Source organism: Lepidochelys olivacea, assembly GCF_965140295.1.
Source record: "Lepidochelys olivacea isolate rLepOli2 genome assembly, chromosome: 2".
Taxonomy (NCBI): domain Eukaryota; kingdom Metazoa; phylum Chordata; order Testudines; family Cheloniidae; genus Lepidochelys; species Lepidochelys olivacea.
In genome coordinates, this window is record NC_140412.1 from 270,046,662 (window position 1) to 270,066,564 (window position 19,903).

The window sequence follows — 19,903 nt, forward strand, 5'->3', positions numbered from 1 at the left end:
CTATCTGTATTGTTCATTTTTATTTAACGGTGATGGTGCTCTGTCCATGGGATATGTGTATCCTCCACAGCTGGATATGAAAGCCACCCCCTTTGCACCTGCTGCATGTCATTTACCTCCTGCACTTGTGGACAAGATGCAAGAAGAATTGCAGTGCATGAAAGATAACTGTATCTTTCGGAAGGTGGAAAGGTGAACAGATTGGAGCTCACCCACAGTGATGGTAGACAACAAGAATGGTGCCATTTGACTCCATAGATTTTAGGGCACATAATAAATATATAAAATGTGACCAGTTTCATTTGCCAACCTTTGAAGAGGTGATGTACCAGGTAAGTAGATCCCAGATTTTCTCTTTGTTGGACTACCAATCCAGTTATTGGCAGATACCTGTGGCTGAAAGTTCACCGCTGTTGTTGACTTCCAGCATGCCATTTGGGGGTTTTACTGCTATCAACTACTCCCTTTTGGCTTAGTCTCAGTTCCTGAGATGTTTCAAAGAGTGCTCTCTCAGCTCCTTGATAATATCCAAGGTGCATGTTGCTATTTGTATGACATTCTCTTCTTTGATAAGATCCTTCTTCAGCATAACGCTATTCTGGACCAAGTGCTAACCCAACATCAGCATAAAATGGAATGCAACCAAAAGGAGATTTGCAAAAGATGCTGTAGAGTTTTTAGGGAATTCTCTGTCAGCCATTGGTATGAAACCAATGTCTGAATGGTTACAATCTGCTGCTTTGCTGTCTTTACCCACTGGTTGTAGCAGTTTATGTTCGTTCCTTGGATCAATACATAGGTGGCCATGCTCTGCCCCATGCTAAGCCACTGTGGGATTTAACCCAGGGCCAGGGCCAGTCAGTTTGGACTAAAGAAGGAAACAGGATCCTGAACCCTGCATTAAGCCCTCTGTTGGATCCAATCCCATGTTCATTTTGATCCATGGAAGCCTGTAGTGATTCACACTGATGCATGCAATTGGGGTCTGGACACAGTTCTGCTTCACAAGGGATGTCCAGTTATATTTGCATCTCATATTGTCACCCCAATGGAACCTAAGTATTCCCAGGCTGACCTAGAGTTCTTGGCAATGGTTTTTGCTACTTTATACTTCAAGGTCTACTTAGAGGGAAGACACTTCACCTTAGAAACTGACCATTGGCCTAGTCCTCCGTCACCAGGCCAGTGACCTGTAGAGTGGGAGGCTGCAGCGGTGGATTATTCAGTTGCAGCAGTATAACTTTGATTTGGTACCTATCAAAGGGAGATGTAATTTACTTGCCCGTGCTTTTTTGAGAAATTCTGCTGCATTGGCTCACTTGTACTATGCTGTTTCTGCCTCCATCATATGCTTTTTACTGAGCCCTGGTCTACACTAGGACTTTAGGTCGAATTTAGCAGCATTAAATCGATGTAAACCTGCACCCGTCCACACGATGAAGCCCTTTATTTCGACTTAAAGGGCTCTTAAAATCGATTTCCTTACTCCACCCCTGACAAGTGGATTAGCGCTTAAATCGGCCTTGCCCGCTCAAATTTGGGGTACTGTGGACACAATTCGATGGTATTGGCCTCCGGGAGCTATCCCAGAGTGCTCCATTGTGACCACTCTGGACAGCACTCTCAACTCAGATGCACTGGCCAGGTAGACAGGAAAAGAACCGCGAACTTTTGAATCTCATTTCCTGTTTGGCCAGCGTGGCAAGCTGCAGGTGACCATGCAGAGCTCATCAGCAGAGGTGACCATGATGGAGTCCCAGAATCGCAAAAGAGCTCCAGCATGGACTGAACTGGAGGTACGGGATCTGATCGCTGTTTGAGGAGAGGAATCCGTGCTATCAGAACTCCGTTCCAGTTTTCGAAATGCCAAAACCTTTGTCAAAATCTCCCAGGGCATGAAGGACAGAGGCCATAACAGGGACCCAAAGCAGTGCCGCGTGAAACTGAAAGAGCTGAGGCAAGCCTACCAGAAAACCAGAGAGGCGAACAGCCGCTCCGGGTCAGAGCCCCAAACATGCCGCTTCTATGATGAGCTGCATGCCATTTTAGGGGGTTCAGCCACCACTACCCCAGCCATGTTGTTTGACTCCTTCAATGGAGATGGAGGCAATATGGAAGCAGGTTTTGGGGATGAAGAAGATGATGATGATGATGAGGTTGTAGATAGCTCACAGCAAGCAAGCGGAGAAACCGGTTTTCCCGATAGCCAGGAACTGTTTCTCACCCTGGACCTGGAGCCAGTACCCCCCGAACCCACCCAAGGCTGCCTCCTGGACCCGCCAGGCGGAGAAGGGACCTCTGGTGAGTGTACCTTTTAAAATACTATACATGGTTTAAAAGCAAGCATGTGAAAGGATTACTTTGCCCTGGCATTCGCGGTTCTCCTGGATGTACTCCCAAAGCCTTTGCAAAAGGTTTCTGGGGAGGGCAGCCTTATTGCATCCTTCATGGTAGGACACTTTACCACTCCAGGCCAGTAACACGTACTCGGGAATCATTGTAGAACAAAGCATTGCAGTGTATGTTTGCTGGCGTTCAAACAACATCCGTTCTTTATCTCTCTGTGTTATCCTCAGGAGAGTGAGATATAATTCATGGTCACCTGATTGAAATAGAGTGCTTTTCTTCAGGGGACACTCACAGGAGCCCATTCCTGCTGGGCTGTTTGCCTGTGGCTAAACAGAAATGTTCCCCGCTGTTAGCCATGGGGAGGGGGGAGGGTTGAGGGGGTAGCCACGCGGTGGGGGGAGGCAAAATGCGACCTTGTAACGAAAGCACATGTGCTATGTATGTAATGTTAACAGCAAGGTTTACCCTGAAAGAGTGTAGCCACTGTTTTATAAAATGTGTCTTTTTAAATACCACTGTCCCTTTTTTTTTCTCCACCAGCTGCATGTGTTTCAATGATCACAGGATCTTCTCCTTCCCAGAGGCTAGTGAAGCTTAGAAAGAAAAAAAAACGCACTCGCGATGAAACGTTCTCCAAGCTCATGCTGTCCTCCCACACTGACAGAGCACAGACGAATGCGTGGAGGCAAATAATGTCAGAGTGCAGGAAAGCACAAAATGACCGGGAGGAGAGGTGGCGGGCTGAAGAGAGTAAGTGGCGGGCTGAAGACAGGGCTGAAGCTCAAATGTGGCGGCAGCGTGATGAGAGGAGGCAGGATTCAATGCTGAGGCTGCTGCAGGACCAAACCAGTATGCTCCAGTGTATGGTTGAGCTGCAGCAAAAGCAGCTGGAGCACAGACTGCCACTTCAGCCCCTCTGTAACCAACCGCCCTCCTCCCCAAGTTCCATAGCTTCCACACCCAGACTCCCAAGAATGCGGTGGGGGGGCCTCCGGCCAACCAGCCACTCCACCACAGAGGATTGCCCAAAAAAAAGAAGGCTGTCATTCAATAAATTTTAAAGTTGTAAACTTTTAAAGTGCTGTGCTTAAAGTGCTGTGTGGCATTTTCCTTCCCTCCTCCACCACCCCTCCTGGGCTACCTTGGTAGTCATCCCCCTATTTGTGTGATGAATGAATAAAGAATGCATGAATGTGAAGCAACAATGACTTTATTGCCTCTGCAAGCGGTGATTGAAGGGAGGAGGGGCGGGTGGTTAGCTTACAGGGAAGTAGAGTGAACCAAGGGGCGGGGGGTTTCATCAAGGAGAAACAAACAGAACTTTCACACCGTAGCCTGGCCAGTCATGAAACTGGTTTTCAAAGCTTCTCTGATGCGTACCGCGCCCTCCTGTGCTCTTCTAACCGCCCTGGTGTCTGGCTGCGCGTAACCAGCAGCCAGGCGATTTGCCTCAACCTCCCACCCCGCCATAAACATCTCCCCCTTACTCTCACAGATATTGTGGAGCACACAGCAAGCAGTAATAACAGTGGGAATATTGGTTTCGCTGAGGTCTAAGCGAGTCAGTAAACTGCGCCAGCGCGCCTTTAAACGTCCAAATGCACATTCTACCACCATTCTGCACTTGCTCAGCCTGTAGTTGAACAGCTCCTGACCACTGTCCAGGCTGCCTGTGTACGGCTTCATGAGCCATGGCATTAAGGGGTAGGCTGGGTCCCCAAGGATAACTATAGGCATTTCAACATCCCCAACAGTTATTTTCTGGTCTGGGAATAAAGTCCCTTCCTGCAGCTTTTGAAACAGACCAGAGTTCCTGAAGATGCGAGCGTCATGTACCTTTCCTGGCCATCCCACGTTGATGTTGGTGGAACATCCCTTGTGATCCACCAGAGCTTGCAGCACTATTGAAAAGTACCCCTTGTGGTTTATGTACTCGCCGGCTTGGTGCTCCGGTGCCAAGATAGGGATATGGGTTCCGTCTATGGCCCCACCACAGTTAGGGAATCCCATTGCAGCAAAGCCATCCACTATGACCTGCACATTTCCCAGGGTCACTACCCTTGATATCAGCAGATCTTTGATTGCGTGGGCTACTTGCATCCCAGCAGCCCCAACATTAGATTTGCCCACTCCAAATTGATTCCCAACTGACCGGTAGCTGTCTGGCGTTGCAAGCTTCCACAGGGCTATCGCCACTCGCTTCTCAACTGTGAGGGCTGCTCTCATCTTGGTATTCATGCGCCTCAGGGCAGGGGAAAGCAAGTCACAAAGTTCCATGAAAGTGCCCTTACACATGCAAAAGTGTCGCAGCCACTGGGAATCGTCCCAGACCTGCAACACTGTGCGGTCCCACCAGTCTGTGCTTGTTTCCCAAGCCCAGAATCGGCGTTCCACAGCATGAACCTGCCCCATTAGCACCATGATGCATGCATTGGCAGGGCCCATGCTTTCAGAGAAATCTGTGTCCATGTCCTGATCACTCACGTGACCGCACTGACGTCGCCTCCTCGCCCAGTATCGCTTTGCCAGGTTCTGGTGCTGCATATACTGCTGGATAATGCGTGTGGTGTTTAATGTGCTCCTAATTGCCAAAGTGAGCTGAGCGGCCTCCATGCTTGCCTTGGTATGGCGTCCGCACAGAAAAAAGGCGCGGAACGATTGTCTGCCATTGCTCTGACAGAGGGAGGGGCGACTGACGACACGGCTTACAGGGTTGGCTTCAGGGAGCTAAAATCAACAAAGGGGGTGTCTTTACATCAAGGAGTATTTCAGGCAGGACTTCACGGAGGGTTCCAATAAGAAATGGTGCACCTAAGTTATTGTTCTTATTGGAACAAGCAGGTTAGCCTGGCCTCTGATTGATACATGGCTAGATTTACCTCGCTGCACCTTCTCTGTGAGTGACTGCAGTGTGACCCAGAGGAATGAGTCCCCTAGACAGGGGAGGAGGCAAATGAGTACAAAACAAATCTGGTCTATTTCTTGTTTTGATCCACTCCATCTATCTTTTACATCTTTGGCTGGCAGCAGATGGTGCAGAAGGACTGCATGCCATCCACATCTCATGGCTGCTCGGCAGAAGATGGTATAGTACGACTGCTAGCCATCCTCATCTCTTGCCTGCCTGGCAGAAGATGGTACAGTACGACTGCTAGCAATCCTCATCTCTTGCCGGCCCGGCAGAAGATGGTACAATACGACTGCTAGCAATCCTCATCTCTTGCCGGCCCGGCAGAAGATGGTACAATACGACTGCTAGCAATCCTCATCTCTTGCCGGCCCGGCAGAAGATGGTACAGTACGACTGCTAGCAATCCGTATCGCCTGCCTGCTCACCATAAGACGGTTCAATAGGACTGACTGCAGGACTAAAGAGAATGACCTGGTCAAGTCACTCCAAATTTAGTCCCTGCGCCCATGTCTGCCCAGGCGCTCCCAGTCGACGTGGCCAGGAGCACCTCAGACATGACAATGACGGCTACTAGTCATACTGTACCGTCTGCTGCCACAAGGCAATGGGTTGCTGCTACTGTGTAGCAAAGCCGTACCGCGTCTGCCAGCACCCAGGAGACATAGGGTGACAGTTACCTGAGCAGGCTCCATGCTTGCCGTGGTATGGCGTCTGCACAGGTAACTCAGGAAAAAAGGCGCGAAATGATTGTCTGCCCTTGCTTTCACGGAGGGAGGGAGGGAACGGGGGCCTGACGATATGTACCCAGAACCACCCGCGACAATGTTTTAGCCCCATCAGGCATTGGGATCTCAACCCAGAATTCCAATGGGCAGCGGAGACTGCGGGAACTGTGGGATAGCTATCCACAGTGCAATGCTCCGGAAGTCGACTCTAGCCTCGGTACTGTGGAAACACTCCGCCGAGTTAATGCACTTAATGCACTTAGAGCATTCTCTGTGGGGACACACACACTCGAATATATAAAACCGATTTCTAAAAAAACGACTTCTATAAATTCGACCTTATTCCGTAGTGTAGACATACCCTGAGAGACATGCCAGTTGATTTAGGGCCAACTTCTGACGCCACTCCAAGATGCTGAACTTAGGTGATACGTGCAAAACGAAAAGCTTAGGTGGACCCAATCGTTAAAAAAATTCATTTCAAATTCACAGTGAAGACATGCTACTTGACATAGCTTATGCAGAGAAGACCAGGTTATCATCCCAGCAGCATTGTAACCAGCAATCATGGATGTGGTTTGTGAAGGACATTTGGGAGTTACGAAGATGAAGGAACTCCTGTGTAGTTATGCTTACTGGCCAGGGCTGCACTCAGACATTGAACATCATGTGAAGGTATGTTCAGCCTGCACAATGCATGGAATTACTGTTCGTCTGGCCTCTTTGAAATGAGTAGCCATAGATAGACCATGGCGAGAATTGCAGTGGATATTACTGGCCCCTCAATTGTATTACTGGCCCCTCAACTGTACTGCATGGCTACAGAATGTTGACTATACTCAAGTTACTCCTCTGGATTCCTAATTTCACAAGGCACTTCAAAGGAGCTCACTTTTTGCCTAACCACTTTATTTTCAATGTTTGGCCTACCAGAAAGCCTTGATTAAGATAACGGGGCACCTTTTGTATCGAGAGTTTGACTCCTTTCTGATGGGTATGGGTCCAATACTTCATAAATCTGCTGTGTACCTTCCCCAAGCAAATGGGATAAAGGAGAGACTGCATGGGACTCTGAAGAAGTGTATCGCTTTCATACAGGAGGAATGTCAAGATACATCCTTCTTTATCGCAGTGAAGTCAAGCTTTATATGATATTTGGAATACACCTCATGAAGGTACTGGAAGAACCCTGTTCAACTGGCTCTTCAGCTGACCTATGAGTTTCATTCCTTTGGTAGTGCTGCTATAACACTAGCCTGCCTGCTGGAGAGCTCACTACTACGGCATGGGGCCTCCCTTCAGCTCAGTTACCCTGCTCCCCACACCCCATGATTCAGCCTTGGGAACACTTGCCCATTCATAGAATTATAGAATATCAGGGTTGGAAGGGACCTCAGGAGGTCATCTAGTCCAACCCCCTGCTCAAAGCAGGACCAATTCTCAATTAAATCATCCCAGCCAGGGCTTTGTCAAGCCTGACCTTAAAAACTTCTAAGGAAGGAGATTCTACCACCTCCCCAGGTAACGCATTCCAGTGTTTCACCACCCTCCTAGTGAAAAAGTTTTTCCTAATATCCAACCTAAATCTCCCCCACTGCAACTTGAGACCATTACTCCTTGTCCTGTCCTCTTCTACCACTGAGAATAGTCTAGAACCATCCTCTCTGGAACCACCTCTCAGGTAGTTGAAAGCAGGTTCATCCCCCTGCCATCACTGTCCCCAAAGCCGACTGATGTGAGTAGGAAATATGCGAGTCTCAACAAACAAATTCATGCAAGACTCCAAGTGTTCTATCCTGAACAAGCAACATGTGTTAGGGCCAGGGCCTGGAAGCATTTTTGATGATTATGGCATGATCTTGCGGCTGCAGGGTATGAAGCGTGGCAAGTGCTTATATCACAGGGAGATCACACTGCTAACCAGCACGATATACTGCCTGTTGAAAGGGGAACAGATAGGGAAGAGGATGCTCTTTCTGCGGATACAGGAGAGTTGTAGATTCAAAGCGCTGATGACTGCTGGAGAGAGGCAGAGCTGTGGAGGGGTCTCTCACAGTCCCCCATAGTTCTGTGAAGATTCCCCCAGTCTTTCTTCTCATGACACAGGAGAACTTTGTCAGAGACAGGGGCTGCCTTGTTCCTTGACTCTGCATTTCCCATGTTCCATGGCAGTCATTGACATCCCCAGGTGCCCCAGTATCTGGCACCCCAGATTCCAGAGTTCCTGTGCCGAGCTAACAGGCTGCTCCCCCTGGCTAGGGGGCCTTATCCAGGTTGCAAGGGAAGCCCTTGACTCCTACAGACACTCACAAAACAAAGAAATTAACTAAAAGAATTTCTGTTTTTTCAGTTTGCTTTTTTAAATCCTAAGAAATTACACACACCCAACCCCTACTACATTCAAACATAAGAACATAAGAATGACCCTACTGGGTCAGACCAAGGGTCCATCTAGCCCAGTATCCTGTCTACTGACAGAGGCAAGTGCCAGGTGCCCCAGAGGGAATGAACAGAACAGGTAATCATCAAGTGATCCATCCCCCGTCATTTATTCCCAGCTTCTGGCAAACAGAGGCTAGGGACACCATTCTTGCCCATCCTGGCTAATAGCCATTGATGGACCTATCCTCCAAGAATTTATCTAGTTCCTTTTTTGAACGCTGTTATGGTCTTGGCCTTCACAACATCCTCTGGCAAGTAGTTCCATAGGTTAACTGTGCCTTGTATGAAGAAATACTTCCTTTTAAACCTGCTGCTTATTAATTTCATTTGCTGACCCCTAGCTCTTGTGTTATGAGAAGTAGTAAACAACACTTCCTCATATATTTTCTCTACACCAGTCATGATTTTATAGCCTCAGTCATATCTCCCTTTAGCCGTCGCTTTTCCAAGCTGAAAAGTCCCAGTCTTATTAACCTCTCCTGATACGGAAGCTGTTCCATACCCCTAATCATTTTTGTTGCCCTTTTCTGAATCTTTTCCAATTCCAATAAATCTTTTTTGAGATGGGGCAACCACATCTGCACACAATATTCAAGTTGTGAGCATACCATGGATTTATATAGAGGCAACATGATATTTTCTGCCCTATTATCTATCCCTTTCATAATTATTCCCAGCATTCTGTTTGCTTTTTTGACTGCCACTGCACATTGAGTGGATGTTTTCAGAGAATTATCCACAATGACTCCAAGATCTCTTTCTTGGGTGGTAACAGCTATCATTTCATATCTATAGTTGGGATTATGCTGTCCAATGTGCATTACTTTGCATTTATCAACATTAAATTTCATCTGCCATTTTGTTGCCCAGTCACCAGTTTTGAGAAATCCTTTTGTAGCTCTTCGCAGTCTGCCTGGGTCTTAACTATCTTGAGTACTTTTGTATCATCTGCAAATTTTGCCACCTCACTGTTTACCCCTTTTTCCAGATTATTTATGAATATGTTGAATAGGACTCGTCCCAGAAAAGACCCCTGGGGGACACCACTATTTACCTCTCTCCATTCTGAAAACTGACCATTTATACTTACCCTTTGTTTCCTATCTTTTAACCAGTTACCAATCCATGAGAGCACTTTCCCTCTTATCCCGTGGCAGCTTACTTTGTGTAAGACCCTTTGGTGAGGGACCTTGTCAAAGGTTTTCTGAAAGTCTAAGTACACTGTATCCACTGGATCCCCCTTGTCCACATGCTTGTTGACCCCCCTCAAAGAATTCTAGTAGATTGGTGAGGCATGATTTCCCTTTGCAAAAACCATGTTGACCCCTCCTCAACAAATTATGTTTATCTATATGTCTGACATAAATGGGTTCAATAAAGAACTAGATAAATTCATGGAGAATAGGACCATCAATGGCTATTAGCCAGGATGGGCAGGAATGGTGTTCCTAGCCTCTGTTTGCCAGAAGCTGGGAATGGGTGACGGGGGATGGATCACTTGATGATTACCTGTTCTGTTCATTCCCTCTGAGGCACCTGGCATTGGCCACTGTCGGAAGACAGGATACTGGGCTAAAAAGATCCTTGGTCTGACCCAGTAGGACCATTCTTATGTTCTTATGACAATATTGTTCTTTATTATAGGTTCAACCACTTTACCTGGTACTGAAGTCAGGCTTACAGGCCTGTAATTGCGAGGATCACCTCTGGAGCCCTTTTTAAAAATTGTCATCACGTTAGCTATCTACCAATCATCTGGTACAGAAGCTGATTAAATGATAGGTTACAGACTACAGTTAGTAGTTCTGCAATTTCACATTTGAGTTCCTTCAGACCTCTTGGGTGAATACCATCTGGTCCTGGTGACTGACTGCTGTTTAATTTATCAATTTGTTCCAAAACATCCTTTAAGGATACCTCAATCTTGGATAGCCCCTTAGATTTGTCACCTAAAAAGAATGGCTCAGTTTTGGGAATCTCCCTCACATCATCAGCCTTGAAGATAGATGCAAAGAATTCATTTAGTTTCTCTGCAATGGCCTTATCGTCCTTGAGTGCTCCCTTAGCACCTAGATCGTCCAGTGGCCACACTCATTGTTTAGCAGGCTTCCTGCTTCTAATGTACTTAAAAAAAAAAACCTGCTATTACTTAGTCTTTGGCTAACTGTTCCTCAAATTTTTTTTTGGCTTTCCTAATTGTATTTTTACACTTCATTTGCCAGTGTTTATGCTCCTTTCTATTTTCCTCACTAGAATTTAACTTCCACTTTTTAAAGGATGCCTTTTTGCCTCTCACTGCTTCTTTTACTTTGTTGTTTAGCCTCAGTGGCTCTTTTTTGGTTCTCTTACTATGTTTTTTTAATTTGGGATATACATTTAAGTTGAGCTTCTATTACATTGTCTTTAAAAAGTTTCCACGCAGCTTGCAGAGATTTCACTCTAGTCACTGTACCCTTTAATTTCTGTTTAATTAACCTCCTAATTTTTGTGTAGTTCCCCTTTCTGAAATTAAATGCTGTAGTGTTGGGCTGCTGTGGTGTTTTTCCTGCCACAGGGATGTTAAATGTAATTATTTTATGGCCACTATTACCAAGTGGTCCAGCTATATTCACCTCTTGGACCAGATCCTGTGTTCCACTTAGGACTAAATCAAGAATTGTCTCTCCTCTGGTGGGTTCCTAGAAGCAGTCATTTAAGGTGTCAGGAAACTTTATCTCTGCATCCCATCCCAAGGTGACATGTACCCAGTCAATATGGAGATAATTGAAATCCCTCATTATTATTATTGAGTTTTTTATTTTAATAGCCTCTCTAGTTGCCCTGAGCATTTCACAGTCACTATCACCATCCTTGTCAGGTGGTCGGTAATATATTCCTACTGCTATATTCTTATTATTAGAGCATGGAATTTCTATCCATAGAGATTCTATGGTACCTTTTGATTCATTTATGATTTTTACTTCATTTGATTCTACGCTTTCTTTCACTATAATGCCACTCCCCCACCAGCACGACCTGTTCTGTCCTTCCGATATATTTTGTACCCTGGTATTACTGTATCCCATAGATTATCCTCATTCCACCAAGTTTCTGTGATGCCTATTAGATCAATATCCTCATTTAATATGAGGCACTCTAGTTCACCCATTTTATTATTTAGACTTCTAGCATTCATATATAAACACTTTAAAAACATCTCTCCTTTTAGCTGTCTGCCATTACATGATGTAATTGAATGGGACTCTTTTTTTTTTTTTGTGGTCTCTTTCTGATCAGACCCTGCCTGTATTTTATCATTTTCCATCCTCTCGTCCTCACTAGGACATAGAGATTCTCTATTAATAGATCCTCCCCTAAGGGATGTCTCTGTCCGAACCACATACTCCTCTGCACCTGTTGGCTTTCCACCACCCCTTAGTTTAAAAACTGCTCTTCGACCTTTTTAATGTTAAGTGCCAGCAATCTGGTTCCATTTTGGTTTAGGTGGAGCCCATCCCTCCTGTATAGGCTCCCCCATCCCAAAAGTTTCCCCAGTTCCTAAAAAATGTAAACCCCTCCTCCTATACCATCGTCTCATCCACGCATTGAGACCCTGCAGTTCATCCTTTCTAATGAGCTCTGCGTGTGGAACTGGGAGCATCTCCAAGAATACTACCATGGAGGTCCTGGACTTCAATCACTTACCTAGCCGTCTAAATTTGGCCTCTCGGACCTCTCTCCTATAGTAACCACATGTACCACGACCACCGGCTCCTCCCCAGCACTACACATAAACCTATCTAGATGTCTTGAGAGATCCGCAACCTTCACACCAGGCAGGCAAGTCACCATGCGGTTCTCCCGATCATCACAAACCCAGCTATCTATGTTTCTAATGATCAAATTGCCAATTACTAACACCTGTCTCTTCCTAATAGCTGGAGTTCCCTCCCCTGGACAGGTATCCTCAATGCGAGAGGATACCACATCATCATCTGGAAGGAGGGTCCCAAGTATGGGATTGTTTCCCTCTGCTCCAGTTAGATGCTCTCCTTCCCTGGGACTTTCATCTTCCTCAACAGCTGTCAGAGTGGGGGTGTGACCGTTCTACTGTGTCCCGGAAAGTCTCATCTATGTACCCCTCTGTCTCCCTTAGCTCCTCTAGTTCAGGCACTCTGGCCTCCAAAGCCCATACATGGTCTTTAGGGCCAGGAGCTCCTTGCACTGAATGCACACATATGCCACCTGCCCATACGGCAGGTAATCAGACATAGAATCATAGAATATCAGGGTTGGAAGGGACCTCAGGAGGTCTTCTAGTCCAACCCCCTGCTCAAAGCAGAACCAATCCCTAACTAAAATCCCAGCCAGGGCTTTGTCAAGCCTGACCTTAAAAACTTCAAAGGAAGGAGATTCCACCACCTCCCTAGGTAACACATTCCAGTGCTTCACCACCCTCCTAGTGAAAAAGTTTTTCCTAATATCCAACCTAAACCTCCCCCACTGCAACTTGAGACCATTACTCCTCGTTTTGTCATCTGCCACCACCGAGAACAGCCAAGCTCCATCCTCTTTGGAACCCCCCCTTCAGGAAGTTGAAAGCAGCTATCAAATCCCCCCTCATTCTTCTCTTCTACAGACTAAACAATCCCAGTTCCCTCAGTCTCTCCTCATAAGTCATGTGTTCCAGACCCCTAATCATTTTTGTTGCCCTCCGCTGGATGTTTTCCAGTTTTTTCACGTCCTTCTTGTAGTGTGGGGCCCAAAACTGGACACAGTACTCCAGATAATGCCTCACCAATGTTGAACAGAGGGGAACAATCACGTCCCTCGATCTCCTGGCAATGCCCCTACTTATACATCCCAAAATGCCACTGGCCTTCTTGGCAACAATGGCACACTGTTGACTCATATCCAGCTTCTCCTCCACTGTAACCCCTAGGTCCTTTTCCGCAGAACTGCTGCCTAGCCATTCGGTCCCTAGTCTGTAGCGGTGCATGGGATTCTTCCTTCCTAAGTGCAGGACTCTGCATTTGTCCTTGTTGAACCTCATCAGACTTCTTTTGGCCCAATCCTCCAATTTGTCTAGGTCCCTCTGTATTCTATCTCTATCCTCCAGCATATCTACCTCTCCTCCCAGTTTAGTGTCATCTGCAAACTTGCTGGGGGTGCAATCCATGCCATCTTCCAGATCATTAATGAAGATATTGAACAAAACCAGCCCGAGGACCAACCCTTGGGGCACTCCACTGGATACCGGCTGCCAACTAGACATGGAGCCATTGATCGCTACCCGTTGGGCCCGACAATCTAGCCAGCTTTCTATCCACCTTATAGTCCATTCATCCAGCCCACACTTCTTTAACTTGCTGTCAAGAATACTGAGGGAGACCATCTCAGAAGCTTTTCTAAAGTCAAGGTGCATTGAGTGCAATAAACTCGATAGCCCCTACTCTATTGCTGCACTTCTGCCTGCATTGTCTTTTTACTCCTGCAGCTGGTTCCTTTATTGTTGTTTTGTTTATATCAGGGGGGTGTTTTTGGCTTTTAAGTTTAAAGAATGTTGAATTCTAGCCCCTGCTCACAGTCCCCCTGGAGGACTCCCTCGCAAAACTCCCCTCTTAGCACTCCCGTTTGCTAGCTCCTCTGGTCGCTTAGGAGGGGGCTTTTTAAAGCCCTGGTCTCCCTGAGTAGCCCTGCCCCCTTGGTGAAGGGTTGATGGGTGCTAAAAGGCTTAGGGTTCACAACCTTGTTAGGAAGCTCTCAGCTCTGAGCCTTCCTTAGTAGGCGGCTAGGCTCAGCACACACATGGTCAGCACACGGTCCCCCAAACAGACAAACAGAGCACACGGTATATTTCAGTCAAGCAGACCACAAACACACACACTACAGACAACAAATTTACCCCAAGGGTCACGTAATCGCTCCTCCTTCACCTGGAGAAGTCCCTCGCAAATCTCCCATTAGCCGCTCCTGTTCGCTAGTTCAAAGGTTAACATTGCATTCCAGAATTAAAGTTTCCTGCGCAACCTTGACTTGGCACTCTTCTGCATATGCATTATGACTTCATGATCTAACTTCATGAACACAGACTGTTTTCCCACAGGACCCCTGCCTCAGGAGTGCACAGGAAGGCAAGTGCTCTGGTAATCCCCCTCCTAAATAGAATGCATTAAAAGCTGGCTGTCTCTCACCCTTCTGAAGCAGAGTTTTTTCTACTTAAATCAATTCCCCCAAACATACAACCTCTTTTGCTTTCACTGTTAACCAGCTCATACTCTATGGTGCCAAAGGCTTTTTTTTTTTTTTTTTTTTTTTTGCAGTTTCTGCTGATCCTGATCCAGTCTCAAGTTTTGGGATCTGTTAGATATGTCAGAAGACCTTTTCATGGGTAGCCATTTCTAAGGAATAGTAAGACCATGATTCAAGAAAAGATGCATCGAATTATTGCAGAAAATTACAATTTGAGTGAGAGGCTGATCACTGCTGAACAAATACATTAAAAAGAATCTTAGAGAGATTTTTGCAGGAGAATTTTTGCAGCCTTATTCATGATTTTGTTTGCTCTGATAACATGTTTGCAAATAACTGCTTATTTTTACAAATCTTTCAGCCAGAAAGGAAAGGGAGAGAAAATGAAGAAACTGCTGAAGGTAAGTGACACTCAGAAATCTGTTCTGCACTCGCTACTGACTTAGGCACCGATGCTTCAATGAGTTACATACAGGTATAGTTTTAGATGTGGGAATAGGACCTCATAGACCCAGATTTTAAGCCCAGAAGGACCCATTAGATCATCTAGTCTGTGCTCCTGTATAGCACAGACAAAAGAATTCCATCCAGTTATTCCAGTAATGAGATCAATAACTTGTGTTTGACTAAAGCATCTCTTCCAGAAAGACATCGAATCTTGATTCCATTTTTCAACTTGTTTTTTTTGAAAAAGGTGACACCAGAACTGGACGCACTATTTCCGTATCAGTCTGAGAAATGCCGTAAACCCAGATAAAATCACCTCCTTATGCCTGTTTATACATCCAAGGATCACATTAGCCCTTTTTGCCACAGCGTCAGACTGGGAGTTCGTGTTCAGTTAGTTGCCCACTGTGACCCCATAATCTTTTTCAGAGTCACTGCTTCCCTAGATTGTTCCAAGAGTGCTTGTTGCTAGAGTCCTTGTTGCACTTGGCTGTATTATAATGCATTTTGTTTGAATAGGCCCAGCTTTCTTAATGCAACAGATCGCTCTGCAGTACTCATCATTCTTTATGACTGCACCAATCTTTGTGTCATCCACACATTTTATCTCAGTGCTTTTATATTTACTGCAAGATATTGAATACAAGTATCAAATAATGTTGGACTGTCATAAATATAAAGGGAAGGGTAAACCCCTTTAAAATCCCTCCTGGCCAGAGGAAAAATCCTCTCACCTGTAAAGGGTTAAGAAGCTAAAGGTAACCTCGCTGGCACCTGACCAAAATGACCAATGAGGAGACAAGATACTTTCAAAAGCTGGGAGGAGGGAGAGAAACAAAGGGTCTGTGTCTGTCTGCATGCTGCTTTTGCCAGGGATAGAACAGGAATGGAGTCTTATTGTAGCTCACGAAAGCTTATGCTCAAATAAATTGGTTAGTCTCTAAGGTGCCACAAGTACTCCTTTTCTTTTTGCGAATACAGACTAACACGGCTGTTACTCTGAAACCTTTAGAACTTTTAGTAAGTAATCTAGCTAGGTATGTGTTAGATTATGATTTCTTTAAATGGCTGAGAAAATAGCTGTGCTGAATAGAATGACTATTCCTGTCTGTGTGTCTTTTTTGTAACTTAAGGTTTTGCCTAGAGGGATTCTCTATGTTTTGAATCTAATTACCCTGTAAGGTATCTACCATCCTGATTTTACAGAGGTGATTCCTTTACTTCTATTAAAAGTCTTCTTGTAAGAAAACTGAATGCTTTTTCATTGTTCTCAGATCCAAGGGTTTGGGTCTGTGGTCACCTATGCAAATTGGTGAGGATTTTTACCAAACCTTCCCCAGGAAGTGGGGTGCAAGGGTTGGGAGGATTTGGGGGGGAAAGACGTGTCCAAAGTACATTTCCCAGTAAACCCAGTTAAAGTTTGGTGGTGGCAGTGGATCCAGGGGCAAAGGATAAAATTAATTTGTACCTTGGGGAAGTTTTAACCTAAGCTGGTGAAAGTAAGTTTAGGAGGTTTTCATGCAGGTCCCCACATCTGTACCCTAGAGTTCAGAGTGGGGAAGGAACTTTGACATGGGCCTACATCCAGTCCTCACAAAACCCTTCAGAAACACTCCCATCTGATGACGATTCACCATTGAAAACTCCTTTTTGAGATCTGTCAGTTAACCAGATTGTAATCCATTTAACCTGTCCTGTGATGTTGTATAATTTGAGTATTTTCATGAGAATGTCATGCAATACCAAGTCCAATGCCTTAGAGAAGCTTAAGGATAAACATCATACAGTTTCTTTTATCAACTCAACTTGTAATCTTTCATATTAGAAAAGGGATGTGAGGGTGCAGCAAAAGAGCTACAAAAGGGATTTGAGGGCTGGAGAAAATGCCTTATAGTGAGAGATTTAAAGACTCAATCTGTTTAGTTTATCAAAATTAGTATCAAGAAGTGACTTGCTTACAGTGTATAAATACATTCATTTGGAGAAATTACTGTGTACCAAAGGGCACTTTAATCTAGCAGAACACGAACCAATTGTTGAAAATTAAAGCCAGATAAATTCAGTTCAGAAATTAGGCACAACTTTGACAGTGAGTGTAATTAACCATTGGAACAAGCTCCCAATGGAAGTGGGGAATTCCTCCTTTCTTGATATCTTCAGATCGAGACTGGTTGCCTTTCTGGAACATGCTTTAGGTAAACAGAAGTTACTGGGCTCAATACAAAGGTAACTGGCTGAAATTCTCTTCCTTGCATTATACAGGAGTTCACACTAGATTACCATAGATTATCTCTTCTGGCCATGTACACCTGTGACCCCACACAACTATTAATGGAAATAATGATACACTAAATCCCCTTTGATTCCTTTTAGAAAAGGAGTACTTGTGGCACCTTAGAAACTAACAAATTTATTAAGGTGCCACAAGTACTCCTTTTCTTTTTGCGAATACAGACTAACACGGCTGCTACTCTGAAACCTTTGATTCCTTTTGTAAGTCCTCAGAAATCTCAGTCCATGCAGCTCAATGCTAACACACCACATCCTCCATTGTTTCTGCTCTCGTATTCCGAAGAGGCTGTCATATTTTTTGTGTCACAGTTCTGTGATGATCATAGAATCATAGAATATCAGGGTTGGAAGGGACCTCAGGAGGTCAAATGCCAACTGGCTGCTCAGCTCTGACACCATAGTGGTGAGAGCAGCACCTTTCACATGTGACTTAAAATCCATTTGTATCAAAGCACTGAGATGCTCCAGTGACCTGGACCTGAATTCTGATCTGAATCCAAACACAGGGAGGTTTCAAATCCAGACCCAAATCTTGAAACTCAGGCAGCCTGTAGTTTTAATGAGTTTATATAGATATATTTTTTTTAATTAAGAGAAATCTTAAACCCACCATCTTTACTTTATTATACATGCAATAACATAGTAAATCTGTCAAAATTCTTCCCAACAGGTGCACAAGAAAGCAGCCACATCAAATTAAAATTCATCCTTGTTGGTAAGGAAGGAGCTGGGAAAAGTGCAACGGGAAACACCATCCTTGGCAACAAAGTGTTTGTGTCCAAACTGGGGACAAAGCCAGTAACCGAGGCTTGCAGTACAGGGAGCATGAGCTGGAACGGGAAGGAGGTTGTGGTTATCGATATGCCTGATGTATTTTCTCCAGAGGCCAGTGACACAGAAACCTATCGAGAGATCAGTCATTGTATCCTGCTCTCTGCCCCAGGCCCTCATGCTCTGGTGCTGGTGACTCAGCTGGGCCGTTACACTGAAGAAGACAAGGAAGCAGTGAAGCGAGTATGGGAGATTTTTGGAGTCGAAGCTAAGAGGAACATGATCGTCCTGTTCACCCGGAAAGAAGATTTAGGGGGTGACTCACTGAGGGACTATGTGACAAACTCAGATAACAAAAATCTTAAGGAGCTGATTCAAGAGTGTAAGAACCGATACTGCGCTTTCAACAACAAGGCAACTGGAGCAGAGAGGGACGAGCAGGTTAATGAGCTGATGGAAATAACTGAGAAAATGGTGGAGGAGAATGGAGGCAGATGCTACACCAATGAGCTGTATTCTGAGGTGGAGCGTATGGTGGATGGAGGAACTGAAGAAAAGCACAGGAAGGTTGAAGAAAAACTGAGAGAGCAGATGGCAAAACAAAAGACACCCAAGAAAGAGGCTATGACTACTAGATTACACAACATGTTGAGGAGACCCTGGCTGTAAGAGTAATGACCGAGGCCCAGCAGCTCCCACCTTCCACTGATCTATGGAGGAAGGGGCCTGTACCATTGGGGCAGCCTCCAGGACAAGGTGTAAAAGACTTACCCCCTGGAAGCAACTGTAGCCATCATCAGCCAATAGCAGGGAGCCAGGGACCAGAACCTTCCCAACCTGCCATGTGATAACGAACCTTTTGGATTTCCCATTTTGGACTCTGAAACCTACTTCAATCACTATGCATAAACAACCCACCCCACTGCCAATAATGCCACCTGCCCTGCAATATCGCTGCACCCCACCATTGCCTCTATCCTTCTTCCCTACCACTTTCCCTTGTTTTCATCCCTAATTTGTTCCCATATGCCCATCCTCCCCCTTTTGCCTCTGCTACACACTCACATGCCCTCTACCCCCGAAAACAGTTATTTGTTGTATGTAGCTATAGTTTGGAAACATCAAAATACAATCATATTAATGCTAATGCACTGGTTTATGTATATTTATTTGTATTTCATTAGCATGTAAGGGCTCCAATCAAGTATTAGGGCAGGGGTGGGCAAACTTTTTGGCCCGAGGGCCACATCAAGGTTACAAAACTATATGGAGGGCCGGATAGGGAAGACTGCCTCCCCAAACAGCCTGATCCCCACCCCATCCACCCCGACTGCTCCCCTCAGAACCCCCAACCCATCCAACTCCCCCTGCTTCCTGTCCCTTGACCACCCCCTCCCGGAACCCCCGTCTCTAACCACCCCCGCCTGGACCTCACCCCCTATCCAACCTCCCCTGCTCCCCATCCCCTAACCGCCCCCCCCAGAACCCCACTCCCATCCAACCCCCCTCTATCGCCCCTTTCGGAATGCAGCCCCCGAACATGGGCGGAGGACTCAGGAGGAGCAGGGGCTGCTGGAGAGAAGCGGTGGTTTCCCCTTCAAAGCGCCGCTTCTCTCTCGCCGGCCCTTATTGGAAAGCCGGGAGGCTGCGCGGCCTCCCGGTGTCCTCCTGAGTCCTCTGCCGCGTTCGCTGCACTCCTGCCACCCGCACCGCCCGCCTGCTCCCCTGAGGCTGC

The 19,903-nt window shown here is 45.8% G+C and overlaps 1 protein-coding gene across 1 annotated transcript in view; it reads left to right on the forward strand.

Annotated features, from left to right (window-relative positions):
* The window catches only part of LOC311515923 (GTPase IMAP family member 8-like), a 38,648-nt gene extending 19,377 nt beyond the window's left edge, over window positions 1-19,271 (forward strand). Inside the window, exons 3-4 of the mRNA XM_084619436.1 lie at window positions 15,020-15,059; window positions 18,068-19,271. Coding sequence (XP_084475562.1) covers window positions 15,020-15,059; window positions 18,068-18,837 — 810 coding nt within the window. The 3' untranslated portion in view covers window positions 18,838-19,271. The remainder of the gene's footprint in view (window positions 1-15,019; window positions 15,060-18,067) is intronic.
* The last annotated feature ends 632 nt before the right edge of the window (window positions 19,272-19,903 follow it).